This window comes from Monopterus albus, unplaced genomic scaffold, assembly GCF_001952655.1.
Source record: "Monopterus albus unplaced genomic scaffold, M_albus_1.0 scaffold147.1, whole genome shotgun sequence".
Lineage (NCBI taxonomy): Eukaryota > Metazoa > Chordata > Actinopteri > Synbranchiformes > Synbranchidae > Monopterus > Monopterus albus.
Genome location: NW_018128027.1, coordinates 1,424,586 through 1,438,304, shown reverse-complemented (window position 1 = coordinate 1,438,304; position 13,719 = coordinate 1,424,586). Strand labels below are relative to the sequence as shown.

Below are 13,719 nucleotides of genomic sequence, written 5' to 3'. Positions count from 1 at the left end.
CTCAAATGAGACTATGTGCTTGTAACTTTTACGTGTGGCACAAAACATCAGCACCAGCACATTTCAAAATAAAAGTGTTATCTTACCCGTACTGTAATCATTCAATTTTGGATCGGGAATTCACAGTCCACACAGATCAACAAAATTTTGTAAGGTCCAATATGCAAGAATTCTGTGTAAAAGGTTTCCTGCTCACCTGTTTTATTGCCAGCAAATGCTGATCAGTGAGTCCATTCACTCCCAACTGGAATCCAAATCAGAATTCAGCCAATTCCTGAAGGTCACGGCACCAAGTTGTTATACCCCAGTTCTTTTACTGGACAGATTTGAGTAAAAAAGGAGTCCGTCTTTCTTGATTTTAGTGCTGATCTATTTACATATATATATGTGTGTGTGTGTGTGTGTGTGTGTGTGTGAGAAAAGGATTACAGAACACAACCCAGGGCCCCCTCCTTCAGACAAGCTGCTGGAGAAGAGAGCAGGGAAAAAAGCACCCGGAAACACAGAGCCTAATACATTTATCAGTTTTGGGCTAACCCCTTACACAGATGTCCGTCACACAGACTCCATCTCTTATCTAGAGCTCCACATTCTTGGAGCAGCTGTGTATTACCTCAATGTGTGTGTATGTTGTATGCATGATGTGTAACTAAACATTCATTCAGACATAATTCTTACACAAGATTAATACAAGAAAACAATCGGTGTCATGGCTTACTGCTAACCTTGAAACAGAGCAGACTTTGAATCTTACTAAACTGCATTACTAACACATATTAAAGTCTAACACATTAAAGTCTAACAATTATCTGACTAATTCATTAATTTCTAACACACTCATTAATCCTTTCAGTTTAAAATCTTTCTATAATGTGATCATGATATGTGCAGCGATGATGAAGCTAAAAGCCTGTCCTCTTTCAGACAATTGTGCGTGGGAGCATGATCGGTCACGGGGACTACATCGCAGCCATGATCAATGATATGAGCCGTCTGTCTGTGACCAGTTCCAATTCTTTGAGGAAGAGCAGTCCTTCAGCCAGAAAGAGGGCGCGGTCTCTGGGAAGGCTAGGTGAAGTAAATGAGGGAGACACTTACCAGTATGAAGGCCTGACCCAGGATGAGGAAGATGACGAGGATATGGGTCAGGACCAGTGGAGAGACAAAGCCAGGAACATCCACAGTGAGTCTAACACCCCATACTTGGGAATGAAGAAAAATATCACTCTGCAACCCAATGGCATCTTGCCAAAGGCCAAGTCCACCTATGAAGTCAGCATCAACACCTTGCAGGGACCACCACAACAGGCTCAGCCCCAGAACATCCCGGTGCCGAGTCACAGGGCTTATATGAGTGGTGAGATGGGCAGCCCTCAGGAGAGAGTGATATGGACAAGAGATTTCCAGCTGCCTAGAGGAAGGCCACCAAATCAGAGACCTCTTGCTTGCTTCTACAGCCCTGCTATGGCTGTGCAGCAGTCTCATGAAGACCTAGGGACAGTCACCACAGAGCTCCATCCCAACATCCCAATGTACATGCACCCACAGAACAGTCCTGGGAGGCCGTTCTCCTCCTATGACCTGAAAGTAAGCCTGACATTGCAGCAGTTTCTTTGCACACTTTTGCAGCCATTAAATCCACTGATAAGACATTATTCACAGAGTGCACAAAATATAAATTTTGTGGCATGTACATCCTATTATTAGTATTTGGCATGTATTTACATGATCTCCAGATCCATTAAATAATTTTTTGTCATCAGAAACATTTTCATGCTTAGCCTTAAACAAGACAGCATATTGATTAGCTTTAGACTAAAGGTGGTTAAGATGGGATTGCATATTTTATTCAGTTTTGGCAGATTCATAATCCTATAAAATATGAAATGTGGGTTTAAAGTTTAATATGAGGTTGTAAAACCTGAGAAATGGTGTGTTTAGCAAAATTGCTGCAGGACATGGGGGTTTATGTAACACCATTTTTGCATGGGCCATATCAGGTGAAGTGGATGCAGAGTAAGAGTGAAGGACTTGATTTACATTCCATTTCAAAGGTCTTGAACCTTGGACATTGTTTCTAACAGTTTTTCCCTTACTGTGCAGGCAGACTCAGCAGTGAGGTACCACTCCAGCTTCCTGCCCACTGGCACCAGCAGTCCTCTCATGGGTGGCATCAGACTCCAGCGGGTGGTGCGGTCCTCAGCTAGCTACACCCTGGGCCTGTCTCCTAACATGGGATTGAGGCCCACTGGTCCAGACCCCTACATCAGACATTCTGGATGCCCCAACCCTCCTTATCCCAGGCAGGACAGCCCTTCCCAGCCCAGACCCTCACCTACAGGCTCACTTGCTACCAGTCTAACTGGCACCTGTTCCCCTGCATTTAGACCACTACAACACCCTTCTACCAGGCCACTCCCAGACCCACCTAAAGTGACTCATGAACAGTTCAAGGCAGCCCTGCAAATGGTGGTAGACAAGGGTGATCCAAGGTCTTACCTCGAGAACTTTGTAAAGATTGGGGAGGGCTCGACAGGGGTGGTGTGTATTGCTACAGAGAAGCACAGTGGTAGGCAGGTAGCAGTGAAAATGATGGACCTGCGGCGGCAGCAGAGGAGGGAGCTGCTCTTCAATGAGGTACATTATGGCACTACAGTAGAGACAAAGTGATTCCCACTAATAAACACAACTCACCAAGCAGTGAATGCAACTAATTTAAGGATTCGTGCTTGCTATTCCATGTATCCATCATTTAACCCTTACTTATGGGGTACTCCAATAATTTTACATAAGAAAATCAGTTCATTAGTCAGTTCTCATAATTTGGAGTACCGCTCAACCTGTGAAAACAATGTTCTCTGTGGCTTTGAAGGACACTTTCTAAAGTCTAAAAACAAATCTCTGATGATGCCATTAGGGTTAACTTGGATTTTTTAAAATCTGTGTTGTAAACTGGGGGCATGGACTTTGAAACAGTGGGTGCTTACCAATCAGGGACGTCTAATGAAAGATGCTATCAAGTTGGGTTTTTGGAGCTTGAATTATGCTAAAAATCAGGATATCCCTGCCCCTTCTGAACTGAGATGTGACTATTGTTTGGGACATTCAGTATTTCATTACAAAAAGTAAAGAATGGCAGAAAGAGAGGGATGGGGATACAACAAAGGTCCCAGACCCAATTCGAGGATGCTGCAGGCCATAGTCTCTGAGCTACAGGGGCAGTCCTAGAGCACTGATTTTGACCATTCCTGTTTAATCTGTCTCTCACAACTTTATGAACTTTATGACTTTATGAACATGCTAAACTAAGTTGCTGGAATCCCTCTTTAATGTTGGAGAACCAGAATCTGGCCATATTATTGATTATATCTCTAAAGACATGGTTTTAATGTGAATGTTTCATGTTGCAGGTAGTAATCATGAGGGACTACCAACACAGAAATGTGGTAGAGATGTTTAAGTCTGCCCTGGTGGAGGAGGAGCTCTGGGTAATCATGGAGTACCTGCAGGGTGGAGCACTAACCAACATTGTTTCTGTAACCAGGTACGAGTAACACAAGATAAAATGTTGTTTGTCCCTCTGTAGAAAGCTAAATTGATGCATTTGGTTATGATATCATCTTTAATAAAGTAACACAAGATAAAATGTTGTTTGTCCTTTTGTAGAAAGCTAAATTGATGCATTTCCTGGTTATGATATCATCTTTAATAAGTGAATCATCCACAAGGGGGTAGTGTGGTATTGACTGGTGAGTGATCAGTGTTGGTCAACAAAGAGACCAACATTCAGCCTTCACTTACACTCATAGTCTTTCGCCTATCTCAAGGCATAAATAATAATTTGATAACATAACAGAATCTGTGCATGTTTGGACAGCATGTGAAAAGTCTATATTGGGCTAAAATTTGATTTTCTGATGCTGCTCAGAAATGCATAAATCACAAATAAGGAAAAAATCAACCAGCAGGAAGGAGCTGAAAGTTGTTGCAGGGTATTTGTTTTGAACTGTCAGTATATTTTATATTATTAACAAATGGCTGACTCAGTCCCCACCCCCTGACCTCAGGGTTAGACACACTTGATTCAGATGGATGAAAAAATGTCTCTCAAGCCAGATGACATAGAATGAGCCAGCTGTCACAGTCACCACGTCAGAGACTAAGATAATCAATATATTGACAGAGCAATCAAGACTCCTTTCTTCCACTTTTTCCTCGCTACAGTACTCAATAACATTTTAAATTATGAAACAGAATATCTGCCTGTAATGCATAGAGTTTTTGTAATATAGTTTGACATATGATGGTGGTCATGTGTGGGAGAGAATACATTAGGTCATTGTTACTTTGTGGTGCTTTGCTTTTCAGTGGGTATGTGGCCTTACTTGCAGCTGTTTGTCTTGTGACTCTTACATCTTTATGTTGTGTTTCTGTTGTTTGGGATTTATTGTTTTGAACCCTGCACTCAATAGCATTGCCTTTAATATGCAGTGATTCATGAATTTCAATTGTCTCAGCTGTTGATTTGCTGTAACCTGTAATGGAAAAGTGTGAAATGTAATGTAAAATATGTTTGTCTGTGTGTGTAAACTTGTGAGTGTTGTCCTGCAGGCTGAGTGAAGAGCAGATTGCCACAGTGTGTGAAGCTGTTTTGCAAGCCCTGGCCTATCTCCATTCACAGGGAGTCATCCACAGAGACATTAAGAGCGACTCTATACTACTCACATTAGATGGAAGGGTATGCTATGTTATTTCTTCTTTCTTAGTTTCTTAGTTTTTTTTTCTTCAACTGTGATTCTTATATTGGTGTGCTTCTTCCATAGGTCAAGCTTTCCGACTTTGGCTTCTGTGCTCAGATTAGTAAGGACATCCCTAAGAGGAAGTCTTTAGTGGGGACACCCTATTGGATGGCTCCTGAGGTCATCTCCAAATCACCATATGGCACTGAGGTGAGGAAGCGTACACTCAGGTCCACTTGAACTGAATAACAGTGGTGATCCCACTTACAGTATGTAGCACAATAGTGGCAATCCATGTTGTAAGACCTGTGTGATGGTTCCCCAGGTGGATGTTTGGTCAATGGGTATCATGGTGGTGGAGATGGTGGATGGAGAGCCCCCGTACTTCAGTGAAACCCCTGTCGCCGCTATGAAGAGGCTGAGGGATGAGCCAGCTCCAACTGTACGAAATGTGAACCAGGTATGAGAAAGGACATACTCACATCCTCACTTGTAGATGAAAAATGGTGCTGACATTTTTGCCACTTTCAGCATGAATTATTATTACTTTGGGGATCCTTTGAGTACTTCTCCAGTACCATCATCAGGTCAAACTTTTAATTTCATTGTGGAGTTCATTTGTTTGTTTATTACTGTCAAGTCCTTTCATCACAGAGGGTTGACAGGCTGTAAGCATTTTTTTTATCCCAAAATATACCAGGAGTATTACCACTACACAAAACAACACAATATAAAAGAAGTAAATATCAATTGCTATAGGGTAAACTCCACAGGAACTAACAGAATATTGAACAGACATACAATCACCCAGGATTTTGCTGAAGGTGAAAGTATAAAAAGAGCTCACACTTGAACCTAATCCTATTGTATTTATTGTATAAGTTCCTTATCAGGCTTCTCCTCTAGATTTGCTTGTCACAACAGTTTATGAGCAAAGGTTTAGTGCTAAATAACTTTAGCTTCCTAACATACTAAACAAAGACTGTAACCATGGTAACCATTATACTTTATCATGACAAAACATCATCAATAAACTCTTCTCATACAGCTCTCACATTTCCATTATTAGCATATCAGCATGTTGATGTTTGCATTTAGCTCAAACCACCTCAGAGCCGCTAGTATGGCTATAGATACTTTTTAAATAATGAATTATTTTGAATTGTAATACCTTGGTATACTATATATTGTAAAACAAATGCCATCTGTACAGATGTAGCCTATTGTCACTTCTAGTTTCCCAAGTAAGATTTTTGTCTTATCAACTCCACTGCTTCTTATTACAAATACAATGAAAAGTGAATGTGCCAGTAAAAGCTTCCAGCTGTCTTGTTTGTGGTCTCTTCACAATAATTATACAAATGTGTACAAATAATTACTGCAATGATTTACTGACCATGTGTCCATTGCTCTCTGATCCAGATCTCCCCAGTTCTAAAAGACTTTCTGGACCGCATGCTGACTCGGGACCCCCTAGAACGGGCCAGCGCCACTGACTTGCTGGAGCACTCCTTCCTGCTGCAGAGCAGCTCACCTCAGTGCCTGGTGCCACTGGTGGAGCAGTACCGCAAGCGCATGTCCCGCTGCTGATCCCTATAGGGCCCCAACACCCACCTTCAGTCTGACCTCTCCATGCCTTTGATGAGGGCCAGCATCGAGGTCCAGCTCCTCTAATACCAAAGCCAACAGGCAGCTGGCTCCAGAGAAGCAGACCTGCACAGCTCAGTGCTGCCAGTGTGGTGGTGGCAGGATGGCTGACAGATACTGCATGATCTATGGCATGAGAGAAGCACTTTAGGAGTGATTAAAGGCAGCATGAAATTCCTCCCTTCCCAACTTGGTTGGATTCAGAAACTGGTTGGCTTCCTGTACCAGTGAGTGGGAGTCATGACAGCAAAATAATTATTCCATGCACCTATTTGTAATGAACACATGCTACTCTAAAGATATAGTGTTCATAGTGGGCATTACTGTAGCCTTGTACACCTTATTATAAAGCTGGTGTAAGGCTCAAACCACAGTAGCTCATTGTGACATTACCTCTGCACACTTTCTTTCTCTGCTGTGGAAGCCAGACATCAACCAGCACAGTCAGTGCACTCCACAAACACTGACACTAGACTCTTTGCATGGCCAAATGGAGGCACACCTGGCCTAATGTTAATGCTTGAATATGAACCAAACTGGAATGTAAAAGACAATTCTCCTTAGCATAACAAATGGGTAGATGAAAGCCCAGCTGCTACTATTGGGCTATTGGAAAAACTCCAGTATATTTCTCGTTTTCATATTTATTCTGTAGTTCAAAAGGTGTTGTGGGTTGTTTGTTTGATGTGAATTTGCAAATAAGGTTTTATTATTACATATGGACTTAAAATAGATAAATTATTAATGTAAATAAAAATACTGAATATTAGGTCTCTATACCTGCTGAGTGGCTGCAGTAAATTATTTGAAATTAATTCAAACATTTTACTTTTCTTTTCTGAAATATGAGCGTATAGTTATGTGTGCGTGTGTGTGCATCTGAGCACATGGGTGTGTGTGGGGTGACCTCTCAGTGTTTGCTCCCTGATATTTTATATAGTGACAGACTTTTTAAAAACCACATGGTGTGTGTGTGTGTGTGTGTGTGTGTGTTGCCCCTGAAAAGGTTGTGAATGATTATATTTGCATTTGTTTGCCTAGATAAAGCACACAGGCCCGGCATGCGATGCTGCTGAACGTCCACCTGTTGAGAAACACTTTGCACAAAGTCTTTGTATTCTGACAGGAATACATGTTGACATGTTGTCTGTGGGGATCATTCATGAAAAAGAGAATTACACATTTTAATTTTGTATAAATCAATAAATGATGTGTATTGAATTCATTTAATCCTGGATTTTCCTCACGCACACACACATCCATAAATACAAGTTGAATATACTGGTGTCTAAAGTATTTATTAGGTATTCAGCATGAGTCATACAGTACACAGTCACTGAATATCCTGAAGCAAAATACATACATTATTTCTTGTAAACACAGAAGCAATATCAAATACATATAATCTCATACAATATGACATATGTGACACAAAAATAATTTCACAGACTGACATGTTCATTTATAAATTATTTCAGATAAAGAATTGCTCATTTGTTTGCAGGGGTATGCAGCTTAATAAGCTTTAAACGTTGTATTAATACACACTGAAAAAACAAATAAGCTGTGACCTCAGCAAATGATTAATATTTGTCTCAGTATATAGAATATATCACCTAACAGTTAAACTGCATTGTCAGAATTTTAGGTGATGTAAAAGTTCCACTACCAGCCGTTTCTCTTGCTCAACACTGTCCTTATTCTACTCAAGCGTGGCCTGAGATGAGTAACTTTCAAACTCACACTTCACTCCACTGATGCTGTCAACACTCGGCTGGCTGTTGACCTGCTGATGTGTGTGAGAGAGGGGGAACGTTTCGGAGCGGGATATTCGCCCTTTGCCATTTGATGAGCCCGATGAACAGTCTATCACCATCCTCATGAACTCTGGCGCGGTGAATCGACGCAGCAGTCTGGTCCCCAGGCCCACAAATCCCGGCGTACGATTTGAGATCTTCCCTGACTCTATCTCCCCTCTGGCAAAGAGCAGTTTGTTGTGTCTGCTGACTGGACCAAAGCTCTCCCTCTTCTGCTCCTCTCTCCTGCTTGATGGTGCTGAGTCATTAGCCTCTTCCCTCTGTGATTTGACATTCTCCTTGTGCGTTCTCAAGGGTTGACTCTTGCCGTTTAAAAGAGACTGTGGCACTGAGAAAGTTTTGTCAGCATCGTTTGTCAGGCCACATTTGTTCCCTTGACATTCCATCTTGTCTATCAGGCATCTCTCATCTTGTAGCGAGGGTCTCTTTAATTTGCTGGCTGACAGGCTCATGTCACGCATATCACCCTGATAAGACTGCTTTCTGGTGCTCTGATCGTCCAGGTTAAATGACTTTGCTTTTCCCCAATGAGGAAAACTCTCTGGTGTTTGCTCTGTAAGTCCAGTGTCTCGGCTGACATTTTTCTGGCTCGGCTCGGGCAGAGAATTCAGTGTTTTAGTCCCTCTTAGCTCTCTAAGCTGGCAGTTTTGTAGTTGTTTAGAAGTGAAGAGAATGCTGTGATCCCCCTCAGTCTGGCTTTTTTCCAGTTGTGGAGGCAGAGCCCAGCTGTGGCAGTGGCTGTCCTCCTGAGACTGGCTCCTGGGATATCGGAAGTGGTGCCCGCTGCTGTCTCCAATCCTCAGCTGTCTCTGAAATACCCTGGGCAGTTGGTCTTCATTATTCACCTGCTTGGAGAACCTCTCCAGGACATGTTTGGGGAGTCTGTTGGGCAGCTGGTAATCTCCTTCCCTGATGGTACCTGCATCAGCAAGTGGCTCATCTGTGCCAGCACCCCTCCGGCAAGGAAAGTTCAGAACCTGGACGCAATGGTTGTGTCCAAAGAAGTTGGCCACCTCGATGGCCGAGTGACCTGCATTATTTGTTTTATCTAACCTCAGTCCCAGTCTTTTGAAAGCCCGGATCAGGAACTCCAGAATCTGGCTGTGCCCAGAAAAGGCAGCATACATGAGAGCGCTGTTACCCCAGGCATCACAGATATCCGGGTCTGCATTGAACTGCACTAGAAGCTTGACAACATCCAGGTGGCCCATCTCACAGGCATAGCTCAGGCCTGTGCGACCATCCTCATCCTGACAGTTGACATCTGCCCCTTTCTCCAGCAGCAGCTGGGTGAACTTGGCCCTGGTCCCATTGTCTTGCAAGCAGACGGCGTACATGAGCGGGGTGCGGCTGTTTTCTGTCTTTGAGTTGATAATGCGTCCATCCAAGGCATCCAGAATGAAGCGCGCAAGGTGAACTTTACCACCGTGCATAGCATCTAGGAAGGTCTTGGTGCCAGATCCCTGGCGTAAATCTTTTGGTCGCATCATTCTTGAATGGCTACTTGTTGCGCCAAACCTTCAAGCGAGCCAAGAAAGAAGTTGATGAACAGAGAAAGAGCCTGTAGCAAGTTTTTAGAGAGTGTCGGTGTTGAAAATGAGTGCATTCACCTCTGAGTAAGACTGAGAGTGGAGCTGCCAGTGTTTTTATACCTCCCTTTCCACATGCCCTCCCCACGTTGCCTTGGAAACAAATGTCTGAGGACCATTATGCAGTGGCAGCATCCATTCAGCCCAAGCACTCTCTGCCTGAAGAGAAATATGTTATTTGAATAAAATAATTACTTAAGGAGAAAAACCATGGCCAGTGTTTTATATGTGAGGTCTGTGAGGTTTAACTGAAATGCAACATTTTTAGTATACTTTGACCCAAATTATAACAAATGTCTGCTGCTCATAAAATGTTCAAATATAAAAAAGGCAATCCAGCATGTTGTGAAATCTATGAATAGTGCTTTGTGTTAAAATGTGTTTACATTCAACAGTATATTGATATCAGGACCCCTACCACAAGTTTGAGAAAAGATTAAAGTCAGGATTTAAGAGCTAATTTCAAAAGGGAACATTTTTCTTTTTTCTACCCAATGGTGCATCCATCCATGTGATGTTTCTGCTTGTAGTTTGCCTCATCCACAGTGCCTCAAACCCAACTCATGCTGCTTGATTTTACCTTTACTTTCTCAAGGTTTCATAATAAATCCTGAAGGCCTTTTCTTGTCATGGAAAATAGTAGTGAACTCAAGGAAAGGGCAGTGAAAGACTTGTGTTATTACAGTTTATTATTATTACTGTTGTTGTATTTGCTAAATTTAAAACAGTAATGTCAAACATACCACATTTAAACATTTTTCTCTTGCATGTCTTGTCAAGCCTTGTGTATAAAAAGCAACAAAGAGCCTTTTACAGAGCTGTTTCTCCTCCACAAAACCAGAATTTAATTTTAATTGCTAATATAAATCTCAGCAGGATCAAAACTGTTGAAACATTGCTTGGGTTTCACCCTCCTCGCCATTCACCATCCGGCTTCATCAAACCCTCAGCGGGTCCTTTCTACAGCACCGAGAGTCATTCACTCAGCTAAACAAGGAGGAAATTAATCAGCAGACAGACACTTCGTCCCAGGTGTCTTTCTGTTCTGGTCACAGTGGCATATTTTTTCATGATAAAATCATATCAACCCCACATTTTTTACTGTAAATAGCAAATTTGTTATGACAATTGTTCAGACTTAAGTTCTTGCCCTGCGATGGATTGGCGACCTGTCCGGGGTGTACCCAGCCTTCGCCCGATTGCCGGCCGGGATTAGCTCCAACCCCCGCCCCAGGACTAAGCAGTAGAAACTGAATGAATGAATGAAAGTTCTTATAAGACCAGAGATGCCTTTATAAATTTGGTTTGACAGTGCTTTGCACATGCTGTTTCCTCAGGATTTAACCCCAGCTATCAAATCATATATAGTATGTGTTATAAAAAGGGAAAAAAATAACCCAGTCTAAAAACTAAAATGATAAATGCCAAATCCTGATAGAAGCAATTCTGACCTCAAGGCATTCCATGAATCATTATGCCAGGTGCAAGTAATCAGCATGACTCGCTGTGAGAAAAGGACCGGAGTGTCTAACAAATTTCATGATAATCCAGTAGTTGTCGAGGTATTTCACCCAAAACCACAAATTGTATCAAGTATACTATACTGTATTTGTGCTGCACACCTCATATTCCTCTCCATCCTGTACACCTGTTGAAATCTGGAGTAAAAGTGGTCAAGAGTAAACTGGATTCACTGTCATATTCTTGGTCTGATCTTGCAGTGATGATCATATGGTGTATTGTACTGCTGATACACTTGGAAAAATAAACTCCAGCACTAAACAGAGGAAAATGGACTCGAGTCTCCTACGCAAATTTGTTTTAATCCATTTTTCCATCTGTGCCACTACAGTATAATGATAAAACCATTTAAAAAAAAACTCATCTTAGTGCTGTTACTTGGAGTGTAAATATGTAAGAAAATAGAAGCAACATTTGGGACAAAACAGATTAAACACACATCGAGTGCTGCAGAGCTCACACGCTTGTGCTCACCATGAGGCTTCTTATCAGGTGTCCCACTTTGAATGCTCTTAGACTTTGGCTGCTTTTTCACAGAACAGTTTGTCCAGAAATAGATTTGAGCTGCCTGGGCTGCATCCATTTTCCCAGGCAGGCTGAGAGCTGTGTTCGAGTTATTGTGTTGGCCACTGTATGTGGGGTGACATTTTCTGCTAGGACAGTAAGTTAGTAGAGTCAGTCCACTTCTGAAATACTTGCCCTGTCTGTAGCCGTTTCTATGCGATACAACTTATTTAATTTAGCACCATGATAAACAATTTTATGATAAAATCTCTTCTTTCTATAACTGCTTTGAATACGAGATAGACTAAAATGTCTGAGCCTTCACTGCACAGCACATTTAGGCAACTTTCACTATTTCTGTATATGTTATTAGTCTGAGTCATTGCTCACAGCAATGATTGCATATTTTCAAAAGCCTACAGAAGTCAGTCAGTATTGACATTCAACCACTCTACAGTCCATTCACTAAATGTCAAAATGGACTGAGCAGAAATGAATGAAATGTGGATGAAATATTCAAAATGTGAATGAGCTGCTACCACGTGGTGTGTTAATTGGACAGATGTATGCAATAAAGCAGAGATGTCATGGTAAATACCTGATCTGCCATTCATTGCGGGCCGGGCCCAGGCAGGAGCCACCTGAATGCCTGATTAGGAATTAAAGCTTGTGTCAAGTTAAGTCTGTAGACTTAGTCTTAGTCACTAGGGAGAAAAATCAAACAAATCTCTCAAGGTTCTTCAAAAAAACTTGTAAATGGAAACAAAACACTGTGCTCAACTTAGCTAGTAACACCTGGGAATAAATTAGCGTGTGAGCACAGGATAATAAATGGAGTTCATTCGAGAGCAAATTTAAAAGGGCCTAACTAAAAATGTTTTCTTACCAGTGATTCAATATGCCTTCATCCTCCACGGACTACTTCATCTTCCTGCTAATTGAGCACACCTGAGAAAGATGCAGTTAAGGCAATATCACCTGCCATGTCCTAGGAAAAACAATGGAACAACTTGTGATGTTTAGTTTCCATCCCCTCCACAAATGTGTTATGAGAAAAATAATGGCAGCCAAGGGGTTATGTTTAGTCCGGGTGAGGGAGAACTGGGGTTGGACTCAAGATGGCTGACCCGGGTGCTAGTACAAAAAAGGAGGTTTAATAGAATAAAAACAAAGTGACAACATAACAAGGTCCATAATACATACAAGGGAAGGGCAGTGATGACTACGGAGATCAGGACGAACAGGTAAACACACAAACTAACGACAGGAACTAGAATAGCAGAGGATGAGAACGGACAGGTGAACAGAAAGAACCAACGTAAACAATGCAATCCACAGCACAGAGACTGTCAGCGTGGAAGACAAAGCACGTATTTCTGTATTGCTAACCGCATAATTAGCGTGATAATGTCAAGCCAAAACGCACAGAGACTGTCAGCAAGGTGGGGCGTTGACCCCGCAAAAAGGGAGAGCAGGAGAGGAAATAAAGAAAGAGAGGCAGGTCGGGCCGAGCGGACCTGACACAAGGCACAGAAAACCAAATCAAGTTGTGTCTTACTATCTTCCTAGAACATGTCTTTGTTATTACAGTGACTTGTTTTTCCACCTTGTGTTCAAATAACCAGAGATCGGGCTGTCGGGGCCCCTGCCTTCGACTGCTGCCCAATCCACTATGCACCGGCCCCTTACGGATCCTCCTGCAGGTGGTGAGCCCACAGGATGCCTCTGGGCTGGCAGACCGGGGTGGTGGTCCCTCTTTTTAAGAAGGGGGACCGGAGGGTGTGTTCCAACTATAGGGGGATCACACTCCTCAGCCTCCCCGGGAAAGTCTATGCCAGGGTACTGGAGAGGAGAATTCGACCGATAGTCGAACCTCGGATTCAGGAGGAACAATGCGGTTTT

At 42.4% G+C, this 13,719-nt stretch overlaps 2 protein-coding genes across 3 annotated transcripts in view; one reads left to right on the top strand and one right to left on the bottom strand.

Annotated features, from left to right (window-relative positions):
• The window catches only part of pak6 (p21 (RAC1) activated kinase 6), a 45,873-nt gene extending 38,316 nt beyond the window's left edge, over positions 1–7,557 (top strand). For both annotated transcript variants that reach the window (XM_020614499.1, XM_020614498.1), the window contains exons 3-9: positions 925–1,587; positions 2,104–2,637; positions 3,411–3,544; positions 4,612–4,738; positions 4,824–4,949; positions 5,065–5,199; positions 6,162–7,557. In XM_020614499.1, coding sequence (XP_020470155.1) covers positions 925–1,587; positions 2,104–2,637; positions 3,411–3,544; positions 4,612–4,738; positions 4,824–4,949; positions 5,065–5,199; positions 6,162–6,329 — 1,887 coding nt within the window. In that variant the 3' untranslated portion in view covers positions 6,330–7,557. The remainder of the gene's footprint in view (positions 1–924; positions 1,588–2,103; positions 2,638–3,410; positions 3,545–4,611; positions 4,739–4,823; positions 4,950–5,064; positions 5,200–6,161) is intronic.
• A 128-nt stretch (positions 7,558–7,685) lies between these two features.
• Positions 7,686–9,828, bottom strand: ankrd63 (ankyrin repeat domain 63). The gene has a single exon (XM_020614579.1). It carries the CDS (start codon positions 9,691–9,693, stop codon positions 8,089–8,091), a length of 1,605 nt encoding a protein of 534 aa, XP_020470235.1. The 5' UTR covers positions 9,694–9,828; the 3' UTR covers positions 7,686–8,088.
• Positions 9,829–13,719: the final 3,891 nt, after the last annotated feature.